Source organism: Durio zibethinus, chromosome 22 (genome assembly GCF_047325235.1).
Source record: "Durio zibethinus cultivar Kanyao isolate XHJ-2024 chromosome 22, ASM4732523v1, whole genome shotgun sequence".
Classification (NCBI taxonomy): Eukaryota; Viridiplantae; Streptophyta; class Magnoliopsida; order Malvales; family Malvaceae; genus Durio; species Durio zibethinus.
In genome coordinates, this window is record NC_143183.1 from 22,351,250 (window position 1) to 22,374,919 (window position 23,670).

Below are 23,670 nucleotides of genomic sequence, written 5' to 3' on the forward strand. Positions count from 1 at the left end.
TTTCATTTTCATCAATAAAACGTGTATTAACCCATTATTGATGTGTGTTTAAAGGGTAAGAGCTAAGGCTCTGATCAGAACCCACTGATTTCCATTGTGAGATTCTCCAGACAGGCAAGGCTTTAAAAACAAAACAGCTCCTAAGGCTATATGATATTGTCTTCTGTCTTTTCCAGACAGTTTTAACTTCATTAGACCTCAAAGGATATAAAGAAGTTAGACAAAGAAAGAAAATGAAACTATGCCACTGTAAATTTTTGGTAATGCTATCACCAGGATGATTAACCTCCAGGCTTTGCCAAATCTATTTCATATTCGTATGACGCTCCATATCTAATTATTTGAGGAAACTGAGGGAAAAAGAAAAGATAGGAAGAAGATAAAATGCTATACAAAATCTGCATGACATATGCTCAAGTTTTATGGCGCTGGATTTAAGTTTTACAGAGGCAATCACTTTTGCACGGCCAAAAATTGGTTATCCCTCGAGAGAATCAGGGTGTTACAAATCATGATGACTGCTCACCATTGTTTCTTTCCTTTTCTCTTTTTTTTGTTTCCACTGCCACCACTCATATTGCTGCCACTAGTCTTGGAGCCACTTCCTGCTTTGGCAAATGGGCTCTCAGCAGAGGTACTACCAGTAAAATTGTCAAACATGCCTGCTTGTACTGCATTCTGTAACCACTCCAAGAATTCTTCCTCTGTCATGGTTTCTTCCAGATTAGGTGTTGGTATCCTTCCACCTCTCTGCCCTGAACTAGATCCCTTGCTGGTATTATGCTTGGATGTCACACTAGTGTTTACATGAAAACTTGGCTTATGCGTGTTCGGTGGACATCTCATTCCCTGCAACAAAATCCAGCAGCATTGAGTGTTTTATACTCAACTATAGACATTGTAAGAGTGAGCCTAGACATGGATGCGGATTGCAAGGTTGTCCGCATGGGTGTCACATGAAAGTTACATTTTTTGCCTAAATGCATGAATTGGATCATATCAAAAGCCAACTTCAATGTTTGAAGAGATAAATAATACAGTTTCATAGAAGAGAGATATAAAAGAGAGGCATTTGAATGTTGAAGTGGAATATCGAAGTTCCATGCAAAACCCATATTAGCATTGTTTTATTCAACTCCAGATGTCTTCATGTAACCAGTTTACATAAGTATTTTAGGTCAAACCACCAGTATATACTTTGAGAAGTTCATTTGCAACAACCAAAGATCACTTAAAACTTTCATACATATAACTAGAAAGAGAGCACTAGATCATGTTAAACTTTTGACTAAGAGATGTCTAAAATCTCCTTCTTAGATATTCATTCATAATGGTAGGCAGATTAACTTGATAAATACCAAGTAAACATCACTTTACCTGACAAATATACCATTCAGTAGCATCATATATCTTGCTATCAGCACATACATAGGCAGAGGGAGCATCCACCTACACCAATAACAAAATAACTTTATGTAAAAAAGCAGTACCAAATATTAAGAATATAAACTCAAACAAGACTTGACCCTAAACTAACTATTTTTTTTTTTTTCTTTTTGGTCATAACAAACTAGGGTAAATATTTTAAAACCCATCCCCTACACCTATTCTTTTTTTTCAACAGCATTTCTACAGATCCTATCATCAATTATATGTCAAATCAAAGAAACAGCAAAATAGAAAAGTATCAGCTTTTAATGAGAGGTGGACAGTGCATACCTTCTGCAATAACCCAAAAAAGAAGGGTTGCGAATATTGCTCAACCCATCCATCTCCATCTTTTGCTTGATGAAAATCTTTGCATTCCTTAGACAAGATAAGTTCCAAAAACAAAATTAATTTCTTGTTAGGGAACACCATGTTATAGAAATTGGGTTCAAAGTCATAAACAAAAGGACAAGTTAAAGTGATGCATGTTTTAGGAGGAAAGGAAATACCTGGCACCATCTTGCTCGAGATTTTGATTTCTTGGTGTGTACCCAGAGATGAAAGTTACTGCATTTTTTGCAGGCAATTGGCCTAGATTCTCCAAATGGTTCCTCCCCATCAGCCTCTGACCGTGAAAATCCAGAGGAAAAGAAACCATGTCTGCCATTCTGTGCAACAAATTGCAATAAAAGGTCAAGTAAGATGCAAATACTGATATACCTACTCAGAAAAAATGATTTTATGGAACTTCAAGTAAGAAACTTCCATCCACTTTAGAAAAATATTTGCCATTAAAACATGATCAAAATTCTTTAAGTAAATGGATGTAAATGAAATGCTTAAGATAGCAATTTCATGGCAATAATCAGCAGAAACACTTTACTACAACATTAGTACCTTTAAAAGCTCTAATTTAAATGACCAATGGGAGTAAATAAAAAAACTTAAAATAAATAAAGCAGCATCAACTAATGCAAATGGGCAGAGTTCAATGAGACAACAAAAAAGTTATAAACAGGAATATAGATGCACCAAATGAATGACTTGGAAATGTGTGCAATTAGATAACCATGAGCTCAATGATCTATAAAATCAAAAAACTATTGGGGACATTTTTCTGCTGTGTATGCATAACTGGAATAATCACAAATGAGTATGCTGGCAGACAATCAAAGCTGATTATACAAACCAAACTCTACAAGCAACTTGAACATGATGGTAGATATTCTTCCTTTATACTCAAGTGAAAAACTAGCAGGATGTTTCTTCAAACCTTTTGAGAAGCATTTTGAAAACTACGGAAATAGTTTAGCAGCTCCTCCCTCCTAAGCTCATCATCATATGCTTTACGCTTCAAGGAATCAGGTAAGACCTATAAAGGAAATTATATTATTATCAGAAAGGAATTGTCAAACCACGAAGGGAGAAAAACATAATAAACCAAGATATTACCTCATATGCATTCTGAAGTTTTTTAAAAGCTTCTGCAGCATTTTCATTACCCATGTTTTTATCAGGATGGACCAGCATTGCCTAGCAAACAGTTCGCAAATTTCAATACCATAGACATCTTGTTCCTATTTTTTGATGGAAAAAGCTAACAGTGGATATCAAGTGTAAGATGATCCAAAAGAACTTTTATAGAAGCTCACTCAGACTGTACCCCATTGACTGGACCACATTTGGCCAATAAAGTACTAGAAAATTTAAATAAATATTCAGAATGGGTGACCATCACCAGTGGAATATGATCATACAAGTAGCGTGAAATAAATATAGGATGTACCTTTTTTCTATATTCTCGCTTCAGTACATTAACATCAACATTCTCATATCGTGACAAACCCAATGCAGAATAGTGATCATTGCAGTTCAACAATCGAGCAACTTCATCTTCAGAAGTTATCTCAGTATCAATCCCACTAGTTGAAGCTACCCCAGGACCATGATCTGCCGAAAACCCTGGGACATTTTCAGAGAATGAAGCATGCACTGATTCATCATTGAAGAAGCCTGGTTGACTATGCATTCCATTGGTTTGTTCAGGGTTTCCCTCAGGTCTTGCTTGCTGATTTATATTGTTCTTTAGGTAGTAGATAAAAGCATCACTTGAGATAAAAGATAGATTTAGAGCCAAAAGCAAACCAAGCCATCCGGCATACATCCAAGCACAATATACAGAATATATAGTGGTAATCAATAATGCAAGACGCTCATGGCTAAATGAAAATGCCAATCCTGAATAATAGCAAACAATAGAATTCCATAAGTTTGACAGAATTCATTTGCAGATAGAACTAATCCAATCGGAAAACAAACAAATAATCACCTCCAAGGAAGATCACAAGAAGTGTAGTCCAGAAACTTCCATAAAACCAAAGGAAAATTGTTCCAAAAACAGTTACTACCAACATTGCGAGAGTAAACCCAACAAAAACTGCTGTCAGAGCAGCTATGGCCTGTGTAATCAACATTTACAGAAGTAATAAGAATGCATAATTTGTCAATAGCTCAAAAAATTCCTCAAATGATTCAATAAATTGTTGTGAAAAAATTAAACTTAGGCAATCAATAGCTCAAGAAATTCCTAAATAAATCAAATAAATCTTTGTGAAAACATTTTTATGCCAATTGATAGTTCAAGAAATCCTCAACATGCAAATTGAGGCATCACAATCTCATGGTGAAAGAACCCCAGGAAAAACAAAGATGAGATGGAACCAATGCTTACCAAGACCATAAGAAACTTCAACATCCCAACCATGGCAATCACTGAGAAAATACTCAACCATATAACTGAAAAAAGAGATGTTGTGCCCATGTGCAGGAAGGAATCAATGCCCCTAAGAGTACAGTCCAACCAGACTATTGATAACAGAAGCATTATATTTCCAAAATGCATGAGCCACTTCAACACAATGGGGTACAATCTCTCAATCTTTACTTTGACATGATCTTGAGTATTATAGATGTTAGTTGTTAGGGAAATGAAAATTGGCCTCTGGCTCTCCAGCCACTGGCTTATCACTTTCAAGGTGGATGCAGCCGATGCTCTCACATTTCTTACCAACACATTATCTGAAAACTCTACATTCTCAATTGCACCTTTAAGGTGAAAACCATTCAGCAAGCAGCCCCAAAATCCTTTTTTGTGTTTCAGATGAAGGTTCCCATCAGGTGATATTTCATTTTGTTCCCTTCCACTTGAAGCTTCCTTTGAAGGTGCATTCTCAATGCAATCCCCCGAATTACTCCCAGAAGATATTGATTGGCCAAGAGCCTCAGCTGCATCTCCATGCTTCTCTGTTGTCACAGATTTCTCAGAATTCTGCCTATATCTATTCTCAGTCCCTACCTGATGATCTTTGCTAACACTCTCTTGTAAAGGATTGTCTAGAGGATCACCATTTGGTAGTTCCTCTCCAGGGAAAACCTTTATCTCACTTCCTTTTCCTCTTCCTTTTGCATCGGGGGCATGATAACCTGCCTCTGAACCCCTTTTTGTCCCATTCTTCTGCTGATTACCTTTCCGAGCCATAAAATTATATGTATTCTTTGTAGCTTTTTAAGAAAGGAAACTATTTTAAGCCATCCCTAGTCCATTAAGAGAACCATGGAAGATAGTTTTGACATGAAAAAAAAAAAACTCCCCTATACAAAACATTTCACCTGCCACCAAAGAATGAACACAGTTAGCCAGCATACTTTGAAGGCATGCTTGACAAAATAAAAAATAACCTAAGAATTATACTTCTAAAACTCATGTTACCGTACGCCAAAACATAAAAAATATAAGTGCAAGCACAAAGTATTCATGACGTTTGATGTTTCCAACCTACAACAGGAAGTCACTTGATACCAAACAGAAAAAGAAAAACAGATGTCTGATGTTAACAATTGACAAACTACAAAAGAAAATCCTCTATTAAGAGGATCATAGTCTATTATCATCCACAAGTACGTACCGCACAAAAATTTGATGAAGACAACTACCTGACAATTTTCAAAACAGCACCAACCAGGCTTCCACAAAAATTCATCAATTTATTAGAAGGCAATTGTTTCCTAGGAAGAAAAAAAAAAAACCTTGCTGTGATGAATCAAAAAACTTACACAAGAAATGAGTAAAATGAGTTCTCTTTTACTTTATTCCCAGTAAAAACACTCAACTTTTCATCAACTTGTTACACTAAACACAGCTAATTCGATAACATAAACAAAACAATTAACATGCCTGTGTCAAACTGGCAGCTATGACGAGGAAGGAGACCAAAGGAAACCCATTTGAGAACCAAAACCCATAAATTTCATAACAGCAGAGAGAGAAACATGTAAAACAAACAAAAAAAAAAGGTGGGTATAATCCGCAAGAAGATAATATAAGTTGAAAAATAAAGAAACAAAGAATACCCAGAGAGTCAAATCCTGCAAAAACAAAGACTTGACATTTAATAGAAGAAAAGGCAACAAGAAACAATTACCTTGAACCAGGGGAACTGCAGTTACTATGGAGAATAAAAGTGAGACATACCCAACAAAAAGAAGATAATAAAAGCCCTAAACTTGAGAAGTAAATGAGAATCAAAGAAAAGTAGGTCAATAGGCTAAAATTTGGTTTGGCTAATCCTTTTTACACTAATTGAAAAAAAGGGGGTTAAATTGAAGGGAAGGTTTTTGAAAAAAAAAAAAAAAAGGTGTGTTATTGGAGATGACAAAAATACAAAAAACAGATTTTTGGGGGACTGCAGAAAAGACAGCGTTAAACACATGAAGGTTGTGTTCTTTTCATCCTAAAACCAAGAATGGATGTTGTTGTTGGGGTCTGTTTGGTTGTTGACTTTTGGTTCAGTTCTGTCCTCTAATTCCTTTTTCCCGGTTAAGGTTTATTATTTTAGGCTTTTATCAGGTTTTGGGACAGAGGCGTTTGAGTTTTTCCTTTCCTTTTTTAGAAAACAATTGTTAACAAATTTGGCAGGCTAGCTCATGTGTAAGAGCAGTGGTTTTTTCTTTTTATTATCATTTTTTTTCTTTTTATTAATATAATTTTAAAAAATAAGGATTCAAATCCAAAATTTTTAATAAAAAATACAATAAACAAGTTCGAGCAAAGCTATTTAATGGTAGCCTAATCGTAACGCCATTGAGATTTGAGAATGATTGAAAAGCGTATAATTAATGAACAATAAACCATAGTTTACTGGTTGATAGTGAATAAAATTCAAGCTGCCAAACGTGACCTAAGAGTTGTAGTTACGGTTAAGGATTATCGAAAATAATTATTTGTCAATGGCCAAGTTTGACAGATAAGTTGCTGATGTAGATTGTAGCTGTTGCCAATGCATCACTTGGCAATGTTTTTTATTATTATCTGCCATAGAAGGAAAGAAACACCATTTCAAGTGCAAGAGCTCTAGTGTTGGAGCCAGAGATGAACTGTGACTAACTGGTAATCCTTTTTGAGATGCTCAACTTTATAAGAAACATTTTGACTAGGTTCAAGTTATTCCTTCTGAACATGAACATGGTAAAAAGCTCAAACACATGCTGGCATAAAAGCTAAGCATCTTTCAGGAAATAAGGTGTTGCCTCCTCGAATTTGTTTTATAATAGATTCCATCTAAAACCAAACCATTCCTGCAATAAATTCTACAGACTAAATTCCATCCGATTATCCAAACGTATAAAGCATGTTCTCAGCTTTAAGTGTTACATGCAGAAAGCTAAAGACATCTATCTATTCATAACAAACCCACTTCATTTTCAAGCTTCAAGATAGAGGAGAAAAGGGGAAAAGTAACACGCACAGCATTTGACCTCAGATCGATCTAAAAGTATAGTAAAAAATGACTAAAATGATAAGAATCACTGGTGATGTATGATCTGCTTTTGCTCTCTAGAGAAGAAACAGTTCTAGCATTCAACAAGTTAACAATTCTGGAACAGGTTATCAGGGCAGGGAAACCTGGATGGGAAACGAAGGTGAAAATGATAAGAACTTTTCTAGGATAGAATGCAGGCATTAGTCTTTGTTGTGTTGAACCAAGATGATATGATTTCAGCGAAAACTACACTTAACCAAGCTTTGATTAACCCTAGTGGTGGTCAACCAAAATGCACTTAACATGCCTCAAATAGTCTGAACCATGTCATGAATCTGTCCCACTACCATCACCAATTAGTTGAATACTGCGTTAAAGGTTATAATTAATAACTTATAACCAAAACTTTTGCCAACAAAAAAAAATACAAAATTCAGAACCACAAGCATGCTCAGCTTAATAAATAATAGGTCATTCTATAAATAACTCCGAACAATAAATTTTAAATGATAAAGAAAGAGTTCAAAAATCACAAATGTAAATGTCATAATGTTTGAAATGAGTTATTTATGTACAGTTTCAATACACGTTGACCACACCTTAACCACAAGGGAAGATTGTGCTCCGAAATGCATGTGCTGAGAACCATAATGGGAGGGTAGCACTGTTCTTCACAGAGTACATCTCCTTCCACACTCTACTCCTCCGATGGTATACTAAAACCTGCTTGTGAGTTGCCAAAAAGACATATTCACCGGTTTGAGTGATAGGGAAAATGCCTGGTACTAGTCCCCTAATGCATCTAAGACTCATCCTATCCACCATATGCCAGAGTTCCCTCTCATAGTCTTTCATCACCCAAATCTTCATCCACGCATCAGAAATCTGAATCAAAGATAAACACCCACTGGATTCCAACAAATAAACTCTATTCCCAGTCCCATAACTCACTTCATCAGGCAATGAAATCTTCCTCCAAATCTCATAATCTAAATCAAGTGCAAGTATATAGGAATAACTACCAGTCAACCAATGAAGGGCACCGTTAACAAACACAACTTGATTCTTGTTCATATGGGTGAAATTATCTTCTTGAAATGAAACAAACTTCCTCCACTTATTAGAATCCGAATCAAATATCAAACATATGAAAGTCCCATCAGGTCTATGACCAAAGGTACGATGATAACCTGCTAAGACAACATTAAACTTATTCCTTGATAAATCGCATGCTAAACCAACAAGCGTGGCTTCACCATCCGGATAAAACCGCGTGACAGGCCTCTCTCTACTCTTAGGGAGCAACTTAAACTCTCCAGTCATAGGGTTACAAACGTAGTAAACACCCTTCTCAGGAATGCTAGAGCAACACAACAAGCCATTACAAGAAGCTCTAACCTTGACTCTATCTCTCAAGAAATCCAATGAAAATTCAGAGACACCCCTCAAATTATCAACACAAATCAAGCTTGATTTTGATTCTATTGAATCAGAAATCTCAACAAGGACCATTGACTTCTTAGCAGACACCTCATTATAAAGTCTTATAAAATACTTGTCTGATGCTAATCTATACCAAAGCTTGCAAACAGTTTTTGTCTTAAAGAGGGACTTTACAGGCAATCTTGCAAGAATTTGTAGAATAACTTCATCAGGGAAAAAACCCATCTTTCAAATTCGTAATTCAATTGAGAAAGCTAAAAAATTAAAAATTAAAAAAAAAAAGAATTAAACCTTGCTTACCAGACTGCCATGTCTCAGACAAAGAAGAAGTCTTTTCTTTTTCTTTTTCTTCTTTCGGGGTTCTAAAGAATCGTATGACAAAGCTAATCTGAGGAATTTTATGATGGATTGATAAAGGATATGTTAAAAGTAAAATTGGTTATATGAACGAGTTTTTTCAGCCTTTTCCAATGGCTGCAATGAAATAGCAGTGAATTTGGACTAATGGGCCCTTCACAAACTTGTTAAGGGGTCCATTAGCTACTAGCAAAGGCATCCAAGAAGAATAACAAGTGATCATTTTGATAAGCCCATTTGTTGTTAGATCTTAAATAAAACAATTGGGCCATTTCTTTTGACCTTAAGTTTTTGGGACAATTGTATGGTATCAAAGACTAGATTCATTATTATTCTTTTCATCTTATGTTTTTCTTTTTTTTTTTTTGGTTTGTCACGTAATCATCTCACCTACACGTAATAGCCTCTTATTATTTAACTTGCTTAATATGAAATTCCAAAATGCATTTTTTAAAATGAAATTCCAATAAAGGAGTTTAATTTGAAATGAAATTCTATATTAATACTCCAGCTCCACCTCACAAAAACCCCAATCCTTGTTCTAGAAAACCAAAAACAGAAGTTGAAGGCGGCAAAACATGTCTCAGGTAACACAGGAAATGAAGGCCAAAGCTGAAGTTTACTACGGGGATGAAACATGCAGAGAAAAGTTCACATTGTTATTAGAAGAAAAAGGGTTGCCAAATGGCTTGTTAGCTTTGCAAGACATACAGGAATGTGGGTATGTTAAGGATACAGGCTTTGTCTGGCTCCGACATAAGAAGAAGAGGGACTCCTACAAGTTCCAGGATGTTGTCATCAGATATGACGCTGAAATCACAGCTTATTTCGAACCAAATAAAATCAAGAATCTGACTGGTGTCAAAGCCAAGGAGTTCATGAATATTTGGGTCACCTTAACAGAAATCTACGTCCAAGAATCATCTCCTTCTGCACCATCAATCACGTTCAAGACTCCAGTTGGCTTGTCCAGATCGTTTCCCGTATCGGTGTTCAAAGTTCAGACAGACATGTTTAACAAGGAGGTAAAGGAATTATTAGCTGATAAAGCGAAGGATCTGGGAAACTAAAGTAGTGCAAGAAAGAAAACTTAACTTGCATGTTTAAAATTTCTTAATCTGTACATTAATTTCTTTTCCTTGTCGTGTTTATAACAGTTTCCATTTGTTTATGTGGAATTTTTTGTGACCAAATTAAGGATTTAATGATGATAAAATCACTCGGTCATAGGTAAGGTGGAGAAAAGGGAAGAATATGCTGAAAAATGCTTGTTGGTTGCTTGAAAGTGCCATATTCCTTGATTCCATCTTCTCTACCACCAATTCACTCACGCAACCGCATGGATAAAAAAGTTGTGTAAAACGGAGCTGCTAGTTAATTTGAACTTGCCAGAGAAAGAATTGTGCTAGATCTGCTTGCTAAGATCCAATTAAATCATTGAAATCTTGTCCAAGTCCAATTTCCAAAGGATATTTTTGGGCTGGACCTCCGCAAGAGCAATTAGTCCCATGGGGTTGACCTTGACAAAAGGCTTGACATTCGGTCCAAAAGTCAGAAAAATTAGCTTCTACTTTCGGGTATGGCTATGATTTTGCTGTTATTCAACAATTGCTTTTATCTTCACAAAAGAAAAGAAAAGAGCAGGCTGCTATCCAGAGTTTAGCAATTCAAGAGATAAAACATAAACCTTAAGTCATTAGCATCTTTTGGCTAGAAAAAGAAGCTATAAGCATCTTTACACGATAGTATCAGATAAGTCAAGATTCTCATTTCTATACAGAAAAGATGTCATCATCGCACTAGGTTGATGCTATATATGACAAACAAACAACTCAAAAAGGGAAAAACAGAATGCAGAATTAACACAACTTCGTGTCATACACCAGGGTGCAAGCACTGAAGTTCAGATGCAGTCTATGACTTATTCGAAATAGTTGCAAGCTCTCTGTTCTTCAGCTCGCGTCCTGAAAAGAAGACAGTAAACAAGCATTAATTATAGTGACCGTAAAGAGACTGACATAGCATGAGATATGAGATTGTTTCTGATGATTATGGGCAGAGTCAGAATACTAGGAATGCAACAGGGATATGCTTTTCATCTAAAATACATGGTATACTTAAAAGATACTTTCTAAGTGGGTGTCACTGGTTATCTTTAGTAGTTTGTTTGAAGAGGAGAAACTGTAGTCTGCAATAAAGCAGGATAACTCTAATAAGGTTGACAAAACCTGTTCTCCTTGGCAATGTCTGCTAGTCTTACCCCCGGAAATAGTAACCCATTTTCCATTAATCCAATCTTGATGAAGCCTCAGATCATTGTGTTCAAATTCCAGTACCTCATTTGTGGTCCTGAAGTAGACTGCATACCTCCAGTCAGTGAGAACTTTAATGATTTGACCAATCCACCACCCATCATTATACCAAGCATCAACATATTCAAGCAATTCATAATGATAAGCACATCGAGCATGAGGAGGCCGGGGTCTTATACATGAAGCATATACCTCTTCCCTAAGAAATGCATCCATATCTTCTGTTTTCAAAGTCAGATATTCCACCAAATATTTATCATTGCCTAATGAGTCAATGATGACGGCAGAGAACCAAGAGCCTTCATAACCATATTCATCACTTTTGACCTCTACCTTCATTCCTTTTGGAAATTTTCCTGGAGCCTTTTCTCCTCAACACTCATCTTATGTAGCAACTTGTTAGAGTTAGTTACCAACTGTCCAGACTTTTCCTGCATGTCAAGGATAAGATATCGGTGTCTATTGAGATTTTTTATGTATAGACGCACAGCTAAAACATAGCAGGATAAATTCTTAAAACCATATAACTTACAAGAAAATCTTTCTCCAAAGAAACAGGAATCAAAATTCATTGATCAATAATAGAAACTGGCATTAGTACTCTCAGCTATCTTATGGACGATTAATTTTCTGCAAAATTCCTTCTTTTCCAATTTCTCAAATTAGTTACAAATTTTCATGGAACAAGGTACTTGAGGTTGTCAAACATATCAATTGCCACTAGAATAAACTATAATTAGAATCAGTAAGTCATACCCCAGAAGCAATGATCCATTTCCCATTGTGCCAGTCCTGATGATGCCTCAAGTTAGAGTGATCAAATTCTAATTCCTCATTTGTTAGGCTGAAATAGACAGCATACTTTGATCCAGTGAGTACTCTGGAAATCACACCAACCCACCACCCGTCATTATACCAAGCATCAACAACTTCATGCAGGCGAAAACTAGCAGCACATGAAAGTTCAGGTGGACATGGTCTGATATGGTGTGCCTTTGCTTCCTCCCTGAGAGGCATTCCATCTTCTGTCTTTAAGGTCGGGTATTCCACCAAATACTTGTCATTCCCAATGTATTCAACAACAACTGCACTAAACCATGAACCATTAAAACCTTCTCCATCACTAGTAACTTCCACCTCATCATCCTTTTGAAATTTGGCGTTTGCCTGTCTTTTCCCAAACACAATCTTCACTTTAACCTTTCTGGATTTATCATCCTTCTCCTTAGATGACTCGGTCTACCATTCAAGATTTTATCAACTGATCAGCACATATTTTGAACCAAGTTGCAAAAACCAACGATTATATATAGCATTTAAGAAGAATATAATTTCAAAACCCAGGAATTGAACCCTTGTAACTTTACATGGTAACCCCCAAGGTGAATTTTTTTTTTTTTTGGATGTATAAAGGTGAAAACTTTATCAGATTAAACATAAAAAAATATAAACCATCAAAATCAATTCAACATCAAACAAACACAAAAACCCATTAAAAAACAAAAGAAACCCATCATTGGTCATTACAAAAAAACCAACAAAAAACAATAAAAATTACTCTAGCTGATTAAAAGTAAAATTTAATTAAAAAATGAAGTACATTGGAATTTTTAATAATTTATATTGTATACCAGTTTGATGAGAGGTGGGACCCAGCAGCCATCGTCCCATTCTCTATGGAGCCTCAAATTACACTGCTCAATTTCAGTTTCTTCTTCTTTTGCTCCATTCCCATGAAAGCCCACAACATATTTGGAATTCTCAAGTATGTCCCTAACAACCCCTTTACGCCAGCCGTTTTCCCAGTAAGCGTCGACGGAGTCTCCGGCTTTGAAGCAACGACTCAGCTCAGGTGATGGCGACGGTCGCACGTGACTCAAGTCCACGTATCCTTTGACGCGTTTGGGACCCTCGTAGACAGCCTGGTACTCGACGAACACCATGTTCTTCTGCATTAGGCACGGCGGTCGAAGCACGCTAGCCGCGTAATATGCGCCGTTTGTTCGTTTTACTTCCACTTGGTCGCCTTTACTAAGCTGGCCTTGTGATTGTCGTCGTATTTTAATTTTTATTTTCCCGAGGAAATTTGAGGTGAAAAGATAAACATTAAACCGGAACGTCTGACAGATGAGTCAAAGTGATCAGTGATCAGTGATCGGTGATCGGCTGCTCAGCGCATAAGAGTAACGGCAGGATGGTGTGAATGAGTTTGTGTAACGAATGCCCTTCAAAGGGATTTTAATTACGGAAGTTGCCATTTCCCTTTTGTCTAATGAAACGACGTCGATTTAATTGAAATATAAAAAGGGCTACAATTTTGTGCTAGTAACCTAACCAGACTGATCCAACTGTGCCATAGAAGTATATCCCCATGCTAATAATGACTCCCTTAGCAAGGGCCTTCTGGGCCTGGACAAGTATCCTAGAGGGGAGGGAGCTTCTGAAGAGCCAGTTATGTTGGCAAGTAATGGGGGGTGAAACCATTATTGTATGGAAGGATAGGTGGATTCCAGGAATTGGCCCCTTGTTCCGAATGAGAGTTTTAAGCAAATGACACTGCCTCAGAAGGCATCAGATTTAATTGATAAAGAACAAAAATGCTGGAAGCTGGATGAGTTAAAAAATGTGGTGCTGGATGACATTATTGAAAGGATTAATGCAATTCCCATTTGTCAAGAAGGAGGGGAGGACAGAATGATATGGTTGAGAGCGTGTAATGGGAAATATTCGGTTAGAAGTGGCTATCATACACTAAAGGAGAAAGAAAGGAGAACAGGTAAAATGGGAGCATCATCCTCACACCAAACTGACAAAGTGGTATGGAAGCTAAACTGGAGTATAAAAGTTCCCAATAAGATAAAGAACTTTTTATGGAGAGCTTGTAATGATGCTGTAGCAATAAGGAGAAACTTATGGAAAAGAAGAATATGTGAGGAGCCTTTATGTGGTTTTTGCAAGGAGGGGGAAGAAACTATAGAGCATGTTCTGTTGCAGTGTGATTGGGTGAGAGGAGTTTGGTTTGCAGCTGGTGTGGGATACCAGGTGGATAGGGAAAAGATCACTACCTTTGATGAATGGTTAAAGAAGGTAATGATGATGGAAAATGTGGATGAATTGGGGAAGAAATATCTGGCAGTGTATGTATCATTTTTATGCTGCAAATTTGGAAATGTAGATGTAAGGCCAGTAAAAATGGAAAATGGCCAGGGGTAGTAGCAAATGTTAAAAGAGCTCAAGATGCTGCCATGGAGTATATGGCAGTAATATATGATGAAGAATTAGCAAAGGCTACCAAGAATAAACAATATAGGAGGAGCAAGTGGGAACCCCCTGAACCTGGATGGATAAAGATAAATTGTGACAGGGCTTACAAGGAAGGAAACCTGGCAGCTGGAATTGGGATGGTAATCAGGAATGAAAATGGAAACATAATAGGTGGTCGTGGGGAAAAGGTGGCTGCATCTTCTGGACTGGAAGCTGAGGCATTTGCAGCCAGAGAAGGAATAAGGCTAGCCCAGAGAATGCAGGGTTCCAGGGTAGTACTGGAGACAGATTCTGTGATTCTAGCGCAACATTTGAATGGAAAGGGCACGGAAGAAGACTGCAGAATAAGACCAGTAGTGAGAGATATTTTGAGTGCAATGAAAAGGCATGGAGCAGTTAAGATAAGTTGTGTGGCTGGGGAAGCAAATAAAGCTGCAGACAGGGTTGCAGGTCAGTATAGAAGGGGGATGAGCTTGTGTAATTGGGTCATGAGAACTCTATCCTCTTCGGTTTATATACGGGATAAAGATGGGTTACCTGCATCCCCTAATTCATTGTAAGAGGAAAGGGTACCTAGAGCATGAAGGGTGTATACATACCCTAGTTGTATGCTCTTGGAACAGAAGGAAAGATATAGTTTGTGATGTATTGTTTTAGAATCTGATGAATAAAAGTCTTACCAGTTTTGGCAAAAAAAAAAAAATTACTCCCTTCATCTTAAATTATTTGGACGTTAGGCATGTATAAGACTTGTTGATTGTTGTGGTTTATAATGTTTAAGCAAAGCCTTGATCTCAAGCAAACTTTTTTGGGTTTTGTTTGGTAATAAGGATAAAAAAAAGACTGGAATAGTTGTTAATAATGGTTAAGTTTTACAGTAAAAAATGATTATAAATGTTAATTATTAAATTAACAAGTTTTTCAACTTTATTCATTTTAATCTTCTTATCAAACAAAACTTTAATATCTATGGATGGGCAGCGGTTCACCGGACAAGAAAGAATGGATGATGGTGAGAGCTTCACTGGGTTTGTCGAGTGGCACCAAGTGACCAGCCCCTCTCACTGTCACAAATGTCAGCCCTTGGTATTCCAGTATCCTCCCTCCAACCTGTATTGTTTTCAACATCATCAGCTGAAGCTTTACAATGTTGCAGTTCATTCTCTAATCAAACAAAAACATACATGATTTTTATAACACCTTTATGAATGTCAAATTTCACCAAAGGATAAGTGGATTTGACAGGAAAATGGATGAAAAAAAATAATGATGCTGCCTGTAGTAGTAAATATAATGAAGAACCTGATGGTTGTGGAACCAAGAATGCCAGGGTGATTTGAGATGAAGTCCAAGAGACTCAACACAGGATCGAGAACTAATGACAGGTACTCTTCCATCCATGTCCCCACTGTTAAACCAACCAATCAAACATCAAGATAAGACTCAATCATTTCTTCCCCACCCAAACCTGGCATTTACTCTATTTCTGAATGGTCCACTTTAGGAGACTTGGAACAGTATAAATCTTGAATTAATCTCATTTAATGATTCCATTCCATTATAGTCCAATATTCCCATTTGGCAACTCTTTGATAAGACAGCATTAAAGTATTAACACTGGCAATTGACAAACTTAAAACTTTTGATACTGTTGATCTTAAATTTTTGATAAAAGAAAATTCCCAATTTTCATATGATCCGAGGTATATAACTTAGTTTATGATAATGGGGTATGAAAATTAATTGTACCTATACATCCAAATCTTCAGGTTTCCTTTGATGAGCTTCTTGTAGATAGGTAGTACGGAAAAAACAGAAAAATTATATGCAATCAAGATAGAATTACTGGAAAAAAAAAAGGAAAAATCAGGTTAGGAATCAAATATAAAACTTACATGCCAATGATCAATGCAGGCAAATCAAATCGAAATGCTTACCTGCAGCTCTCCCATTTTCCTCCCCTGGTGTTTGCATGAAGGGATTTTTGAACATCCGCCCTATTGAAATAATCTTCTGCATAGACAGAATAACATGGATCTCCAGCAGGGATCCTCTTTCTCCTTAAGCCATAGTCTTTTACCTGCAAAAATGACATGGTTAAACACTTTTAACGTAATCTTTCCATTCATGATTATATCAGAAAATGTTTCTTTCTATATAGCTAGATATGTACTCACCTTACTAGCAGTTAATGAAATTGTGCTGTTAATAGGACATTTGGGGGCATAGATATTGTAAATATCAATTTCTGAGTATTTGTCAAAGACTTGGTTAACAAGATCATTGCATTCAATGGACCAGTCAACGACCTTGAAATCACATACTTGTTTGATTTTATGGTAGAGCTCATCTGATATTACAGAGTGGCTCCAGGCATAGTCCACTATGCCAGTGTAGTCATAGTAATCATTGGTTATTGGGTTTCCTACCTGCAAAATGTATTGCCTTAGGAATGTTTTGCTCCTATATTCATGAAATGGATAAAATTTCATTATTTTCTCCAGATGGATTTGCATTTTGCAGCATAGCATGAAAGCTTTCTTACCATAAAGCCTTTGAGATTCATGAATGGGTATTTGCTATCCTTGTTTCTATCATACACAAGCTCTGCTAACTGAGGCACGTAATGGCCTGCAAGACAAGAAGACTGATTATTTATAGAGAGAAAGTGGGGGAGAGCGCGAGAGAGAGAGAGTATCAAAACATATTTTACCTGCATAACTCTCTCCTGAGATGAAGAAATCATGAGTTTTGAACTGAGGAAATCTTTGAAACCAGTTCACCAAGAAAGTGTAGGCATCCTCAGCTAAGTCAAAGAGAAATGTTTAAGTTACTTTCCTGTTCAATTAATATCAAATATCATTAACTAGTGAATTACCAACAAAGGCATCATCCAAATTTGTGAGATCGGAAGATGTATTGGTGTAAGAGAAGCCAACTCCAACCGGAGATTCCACAAACAGCAAATTGGCCACTACGGACAAAAATCAGAAACAACCAAAATCATTGGCATATCCTAATTTATAGAATGTTTTAATAGTACAATCGAATTGTCTGAATGAAAATCAAAGCAGATGAGGAGAAAGTGGTGTGAAACCTTTATTCCAAGCATATGTGTTGAAATGAAGTCCATCACCATTTTTACCAACTCTTAGTGGACCCAACTCCGAAGCTGCACCATAGGCTATTGAGGAACAACCAGGTCCTTTAACAGCGAAAAGATCAAGAGTCATACAGTTAGATCATAGTATGATAAGGTATCATACACCAACTACCAATAAGAATGAATTGCTTGCTGCATATTTACTGTAGACTTAAAATTATTGTAAACCTCCATTAAGCCAGAGCAGGAGAGGTTTCTTGGATGGTTGAGACAAAGCTTCAAAGAACCAGTAGAAAAGGGCCCTACCATGCTCTTGATTTACAGTGATATACCCTGAAAAGTGTGAAATAGATGGGCTCGGCGGCTGGTCTGGTAGATTGATTACTCTATCAGATTCCTGAGCTGTCAGGTACGGTCCTAATGCATTAATGGAAGGAATTAAGAAACCAAGAAAGAAACATGTGAATGAGAGAGAATTGGAAACTGTTTTAGCAGGAGCTGTGGAACCCATCTCTGTTTCAAGTTCTGCAACTCATCTACAAGTAAACTTTAGATTGATTGCTATATTTCAACGTCTTTGACTAGAAGTAAAGGAAAATAACGGGTACTGTCACGATTTCATTTGCTTGCATCGTGATATTTAACTAACCAATTGCCTAAAAGATTCAGTCTAAGAAATTGAATGGCTGAGATCAACTGGAGAAACATCTTTTAGATGAGAATGATTAGGATAAACATCACTTTCATGCTTTGTTTTTAAGCTGGGTTTTTTGTGTATTGATTTGGTTGTTATCAAGTTAATTCCACGTACAGTGGAGACGGCTGGCATTGACTAGTTGACAAAATTATGTTGTAGTCCAACTAGATCTTTTGTCAAAGACATAAAAAATTTTTATCAACAAATTTTTATTAAATTTGGTTTATCAACTCTAAGCAATTATCTTTAGCACAGACAGCCAATCATGTACTCCATTTCCAAGGAATAGAAAAGAATTACAAGGTTGTCTTTTCTAAAGAAAGCTGAAAAAAGGATCTTGCTTTGTACCTCTGCCATGCGGATGGTTAAAGACCCTGCCAATTTCCAGCAAAAGAGGAGACAGATTAAGCCAGAATCTTCCATTCTAGAAAAGAAACCCCATCATGAAGATTCTCCAAGAGGTCGAAGAACAGAGGAGCACCAAATCCTCGTTTCTGTGCATTTTCACCATCTAAATCCTTATAAAAACTTGAGTATGTTAAAATCATCAAAATTTACAATTTTGTTTCTTGAGCAGATAAATGGTAAACCTCCATGTAGCTGATCTATTTGTTACAGAAAGACATGTTTCAGAGAGTTGAGCCAAGTATATGAACTGAGATACAGCTAAAGGAAAAGAAGCGTTAAATGTTTGAATCACTGTATTACAAGAACATGAATCTTAGGGAAAAACAACTGTATAGACTAACAAAGCCAAAACAGACAAAAAGTATGCATGTTATGAATTCCAATAGAAAGGAACTAAAACGAGGGAAAGAAAACGCTCAGCTACTACCAGAGTTGATATGCCTTGTTTTAAAAATGTAATAGTCCTAACTTTAGTAGAAATGTTGAAGGAAACAAAAGAACAGTATGGACAGGCAATCAGACACTCAGCTCAAGAGGCTGAAGATCCAATTCAGAATCAACTTTTTTAGATTTTCTTTTCTTTTTGAAGGAGAATGGTCGGAGAAGGCATCCATATAAGCGGCTTAATGGGTCCTGCAGACCGTCCATCTTGTAGTGTCCAAATCGCCAATCTCGATCAACAAAAGGTCGTTGTGTAGGTTTGTCAAGGCCTCCTATCAAAACGAAATGAAAAAAAGTTCATGTAAACATTTCAATGTGCTGCCACAAGGTCATTTTAAAGTGATTAGTTGAGACATTCATTAAGCATGCAATTTATAAACATACAACAAGAAGAACATGCTACATTATATATGTCGAGAAAGAATGTCAAAAAGGAGAGAGTAATATAAACTTACAATAAGAAGAACCTGCTACATTACCTGCATACATCAAACCATGTTTATTAACAGCTCGATAGAAGGGTCTTGTTTGCTTCTCTTTAGCAGCTTTTTGAAGTTCATTCCATGCTGTTTCCCTGTCTTCACGTGTAATTTTGCTTGTCGTTACCACCTGAAATCAACATGGCCTATGATGCTTCAGTACGAACACATGAGAGCAGCATTAGGAAGACCAATGAAGGAACATCCGTCTGAAAAAGAGTGAAACCTTGGAAAATAGGTGATATGAAGGACGTGGGATCCGAGCTAGGCAATTGGCACGATCAACTGCTACAAGTCCAAACTTGGGACCATAACCATCAGCCCACTCCCAGTTGTCAGAAATAGTCCAAAAAAGGTAACCGAAAAAGGGGACACCCTGTAATCAACCATAAGTAGATTAGTACTTGACTCTGTAAGTAACTAATTTCAGAAAACCAAATTCTAGATTTTTTTAGGTTTACAGCCAAACCTTGATCATTGCTGCCTAAACAGCAAGCAAATGCTCTAAAAGATATGGCCAACGGATCACATCTGTCTCATCCGCAACCCCATTCTCTGTTATGATGAAGGGAATGTTAAGGTGTTTGTATCTTTCATGGAACTGTATTAGCAAACGAAACAAGCCATCTGGATAAACCCCTCGCCCTGATTCACTGTACTCATCGGTCTCTAGTAGCCTCAGTCCAGCACCAGATATCACTTCCTGACCAGCAGAAGAATAAGGTCAATAATAAATTGTTTTAATAACAGGAAAAACTAAAAAAAAAAAACAGTCAAATGGGAAAAAATAAGAAGAACCTCTGAACCTGTCCATAATAGTTTATGCCTATAAAATCTAGCTTGTCACATATACTATCCACATATGAGAAAAGGGTGAGAGAATTGGCCAATGTAACAGCAGCAACATCAAAGAGACCATATGGCCGTGTAAATGATACATTATGTGCTACTCCAACCATTTTGTTTGATGATGTGCTGCTGAAATGAAATAGTAATTGGAATGTTATAAATTTGGTACAGCAACTATACAAATATAGAAAAACTGAACAATGGGAGAGGACATGTATGTCTATGTTTGCTCATCTTCAAATACTCAACAAGCCAACTTGCTAGAAATATGTGAATTATTTGGCAAAACTCCTTTTGTCTAGAGTTTTCATATGGAAAAGAAACCTTTGTTCATGGATATAGTCATAGGCCTTTGAATGTGCAATAGCCATCCAATGCAATGTCTGTTTAAAAACACCAGTTGGTAGAGCAGAAGTGGCTGCCTCCAGCATATTGGGATGACCACCTGGCCAAGCACCCGCACAATACGTAAGCATACAGAAGACATGAGGCTCATTAAATGTTACCCAATAGTCAACCATATCTGATACGCTGTGGACAACAAGCCTGCATGATATGCATAAAAAAGAGGAGTTATGAAACTGGTAGGACGTACAAAAACCAAGCATACTTAAGGTAAAACTAGCATAAACTGGCTCTCGTGGAATATGAAGTAAAATAAGCAGCCTTATCTTTCTAACTCATAATTTGAGTTAAAGTTCAGTTATGACCAGAAAATGAATAACTGTAAGTTTTTTACTCCAGAAGTTTACCTGGTAAAACTAGCGTAAAGTGGCTCTCGTGGAATATGAAGTAAAATAAGCAGCCTTATCTTTCTGTCTCATAATTTGAATTAAAGTTCAGTTAAGACCAGAAAATGAATATTGAACTCTTACCACTCTCATAGCAAGTAACTGTAATTTTTTTACTCCAGAAGTTTACCTTTCTTTTAATACCTAAAGCAAAAGACAGAAAAAGCTGTATATAAAGCTCTCTTTGGCTTATACAAGAGACAGATGAAAATAGAGTAACCTAGATTGCATCAAGAAAAGCATGATTACTGAAATTAGAGCAGAAAAAAGTACAGAACAGAAACTACTACTTAATGGACGACTAACTTGGTAAAATCTATGAAGTAATCAACAGTTTTCTCCAGTTTCCATCCACCATAATCACCAGCCCATGGGGGCAATGAGTGATGAAACAGTGTGAGCATCACCTTCATTCCATAAGAGCGAACCCTGCTGATGATACATTTATATCGTTCCAATGCTGCATAATTGACCTAAAAAGCGACACCGTATGACCCAAGTAAATGCAGACTCATTTTAGTTGAATATAGGAAAAACAAGGAAACTTGAATGTCATATGGGTGTCTTAAATTTGACCAAACAATACATTATCCAAAAAAAAAGAAGACAAAACAATTACTTTCATAGGCAAGAGGATTGTTTCCACCTTTCATCACCAATATGATAGCCTTATAAATACCCTCCTATTTGTTTATCTTTTACTCATCGAAATCCAAGGATCCCTTAACAGTTATTGTAGATTAAAAAGAACGCCACCATGTGTGGTATGAACATGCATATGTGAGTGTGAGTGTGAGTGTGAGTGTGTGTGTGTGTGTGTGTGTGTGTGTGAGAGAGAGAGAGAGAGAGAGAGAGAGAGAGAGATTGGGGTATATTTGAGGTATGGCCAAGCATTTGAGCTGTCACCATAACTTTCAGAGTTGTAGTGAAATATTCTGTTGCCATGCCCATGGACATAGAACCATATTTCAATTTGCACACCAAACCAAAACTAGATCCAGAGTTAGTCAGAATGGCATCAAATTGACTTAGTAAGTTAAACTCTCGTACCATTTGTAATTCTGTTGTCTATGTTACGTAAAATGGAAACATAACAAATGAAAAGCATGAAAGCATAGTAGTGGCATCAAACTTACAGCATCCTTAAGCCCATTAAGTGGCTCCTGTGGCATGATTCTGCTCCAGTCTATTCCCATCCGAAGGACACTGACGCCAGTATCTTTAGCCAGCTTCAGTTCTGTGTCAGGATCAGACCAAAATCTTAATCTCTCCTCCCTGAAACCGATAGAGCAATCCATTTCTCAAGTTATAAAAAGAAACAGAGAGGAGTAATATACATCTTTTATGCACCCAGGACCCTTGTTACAAATAAAGGCATCACATTACATAATAAGGCTTACGGGTGAGGAGCATTGTGTCATGCAGCTACGTTATGATGGCATTCCTCATTAGAAGCAGGCAGTTTTCCTTCTTCTTCTACCTCATCATCTACAAACTTCTGCAACCCCCTTATCATGGCTTCCATGGCAACCTTAAGAGGCTTCTTCTTCTTCTTGTTAAACTCTTTGGCAGTTGATGGAGCTTGATGAGAGCCACCATCAGCAGCAGCAACACCTATCAGCGCATCAGCTTGCACAGGATCATCTCTTGTTTCTGACTTGTGACAAGGATTTTCCTCTGCAAACTGTAGCCAAGCATCATGGAGCCTGTCTTCTACATGTGCTGGCGCTGTTGCTAATCCAAAGAAAAATCCATGTTCCTCCTCACCTGAACACACAAAAATATCACCACATATCACCCATTTTTCCCAACAGTTAGATGAAAATTAAAATGCCTCACTGTCACATAACATAACTAACACTGTGTTCGTTAGGAGAAAAAGATGATGAAGAAAGAGCCGTTTTATATTGCTCAAAAGCTATAAATGAAACATTTCTTCAACCAGTGAATGAACGTAGAGTCAAAACAAAACGAAACTTTTGGTTTGATTGAGTGTTACCATTGACATTGAAATCAGCAAGGGTATCAGAGGATTCGTCGATGGGAGACTTGAACTGCTGGAGATTCTTTTTCCGGTAACGCCAGAAAGAGAAGGCGTTGGCTGCGATTGACACTGTCATAATAATTCCGACGAGCTTTGTCGCCGACAAAAACAGCGCAGTTAACGCCATTTTGTTTATGTTTGAAAATTTGAGGGTGAAAGATCAGAGACTGGTTACGGGTAAGCGTGAGAGTTTGAGATCGAGTGGGTTAGTGATCGTAAATACGGGATGGTGACT

The 23,670-nt window shown here is 37.0% G+C and overlaps 5 protein-coding genes and 1 pseudogene across 15 annotated transcripts; 1 reads left to right on the forward strand and 5 right to left on the reverse strand.

Moving 5' to 3' along the window:
- Positions 1-369: 369 nt before the first annotated feature.
- On the reverse strand, positions 370-6,195 carry LOC111306949 (uncharacterized). Of its 7 annotated transcripts, none has more exons than XM_089752052.1 (11): positions 5,910-6,195; positions 5,394-5,493; positions 4,160-5,097; positions 3,758-3,887; positions 3,215-3,666; positions 2,881-2,961; positions 2,702-2,800; positions 1,938-2,096; positions 1,720-1,806; positions 1,378-1,449; positions 370-849 (listed from the first exon to the last, which is right to left on the reverse strand). In XM_089752052.1, the coding sequence occupies exons 3-11, from the start codon at positions 4,964-4,966 to the stop codon at positions 523-525; spliced, it is 2,214 nt and encodes a 737-aa protein (XP_089608178.1). In that variant the 5' UTR covers positions 4,967-5,097; positions 5,394-5,493; positions 5,910-6,195; the 3' UTR covers positions 370-522. The 7 variants fall into 7 exon arrangements, with proteins under 7 accessions (XP_089608178.1, XP_089608179.1, XP_089608176.1 ...); XM_089752053.1 differs by having other exon boundaries at positions 5,422-5,679; XM_089752050.1 differs by having other exon boundaries at positions 5,394-5,679.
- A 1,508-nt stretch (positions 6,196-7,703) lies between these two features.
- On the reverse strand, positions 7,704-9,127 carry LOC111306952 (F-box protein At5g49610-like). Its single transcript, XM_089752062.1, has 2 exons — positions 8,991-9,127; positions 7,704-8,893 (listed from the first exon to the last, which is right to left on the reverse strand). The coding sequence occupies exon 2, from the start codon at positions 8,757-8,759 to the stop codon at positions 7,848-7,850; it is 912 nt and encodes a 303-aa protein (XP_089608188.1). The 5' UTR covers positions 8,760-8,893; positions 8,991-9,127; the 3' UTR covers positions 7,704-7,847.
- LOC111306954 (uncharacterized) lies at positions 8,336-10,218 on the forward strand. The gene has a single exon (XM_022904996.2). It carries the CDS (start codon positions 9,626-9,628, stop codon positions 10,115-10,117), a length of 492 nt encoding a protein of 163 aa, XP_022760731.1. The 5' UTR covers positions 8,336-9,625; the 3' UTR covers positions 10,118-10,218.
- A 487-nt stretch (positions 10,219-10,705) lies between these two features.
- LOC111306953 (protein AGENET DOMAIN (AGD)-CONTAINING P1) lies at positions 10,706-13,843 on the reverse strand. The gene is given in 6 exon segments (XM_089751493.1): positions 10,706-11,011; positions 11,308-11,715; positions 11,718-11,790; positions 12,116-12,598; positions 12,991-13,486; positions 13,695-13,843. Coding segments are annotated over 6 exon segments (1,659 nt in total). The 3' UTR covers positions 10,706-10,961.
- A 1,612-nt stretch (positions 13,844-15,455) lies between these two features.
- On the reverse strand, positions 15,456-18,458 carry SCPL33 (serine carboxypeptidase-like 33). Of its 4 annotated transcripts, none has more exons than XM_022904991.2 (10): positions 17,955-18,458; positions 17,721-17,828; positions 17,502-17,597; positions 17,337-17,429; positions 17,169-17,254; positions 16,801-17,052; positions 16,561-16,703; positions 16,373-16,468; positions 15,926-16,031; positions 15,456-15,733 (listed from the first exon to the last, which is right to left on the reverse strand). In XM_022904991.2, the coding sequence occupies exons 1-10, from the start codon at positions 18,235-18,237 to the stop codon at positions 15,584-15,586; spliced, it is 1,413 nt and encodes a 470-aa protein (XP_022760726.1). In that variant the 5' UTR covers positions 18,238-18,458; the 3' UTR covers positions 15,456-15,583. The 4 variants fall into 4 exon arrangements, with proteins under 4 accessions (XP_022760726.1, XP_089608185.1, XP_089608184.1 ...); XM_089752059.1 differs by having other exon boundaries at positions 16,948-17,052; positions 17,955-18,378; XM_089752058.1 differs by having other exon boundaries at positions 18,033-18,377.
- A 632-nt stretch (positions 18,459-19,090) lies between these two features.
- On the reverse strand, positions 19,091-23,670 carry LOC111306950 (beta-glucosidase-like SFR2, chloroplastic; annotated as a pseudogene). The gene is made up of 10 exons (XR_016332199.1): positions 23,391-23,670; positions 22,792-23,158; positions 22,528-22,666; positions 21,698-21,864; positions 20,925-21,146; positions 20,558-20,726; positions 20,221-20,454; positions 19,978-20,127; positions 19,752-19,881; positions 19,091-19,544 (listed from the first exon to the last, which is right to left on the reverse strand). The product of XR_016332199.1 is annotated as a beta-glucosidase-like SFR2, chloroplastic (transcript).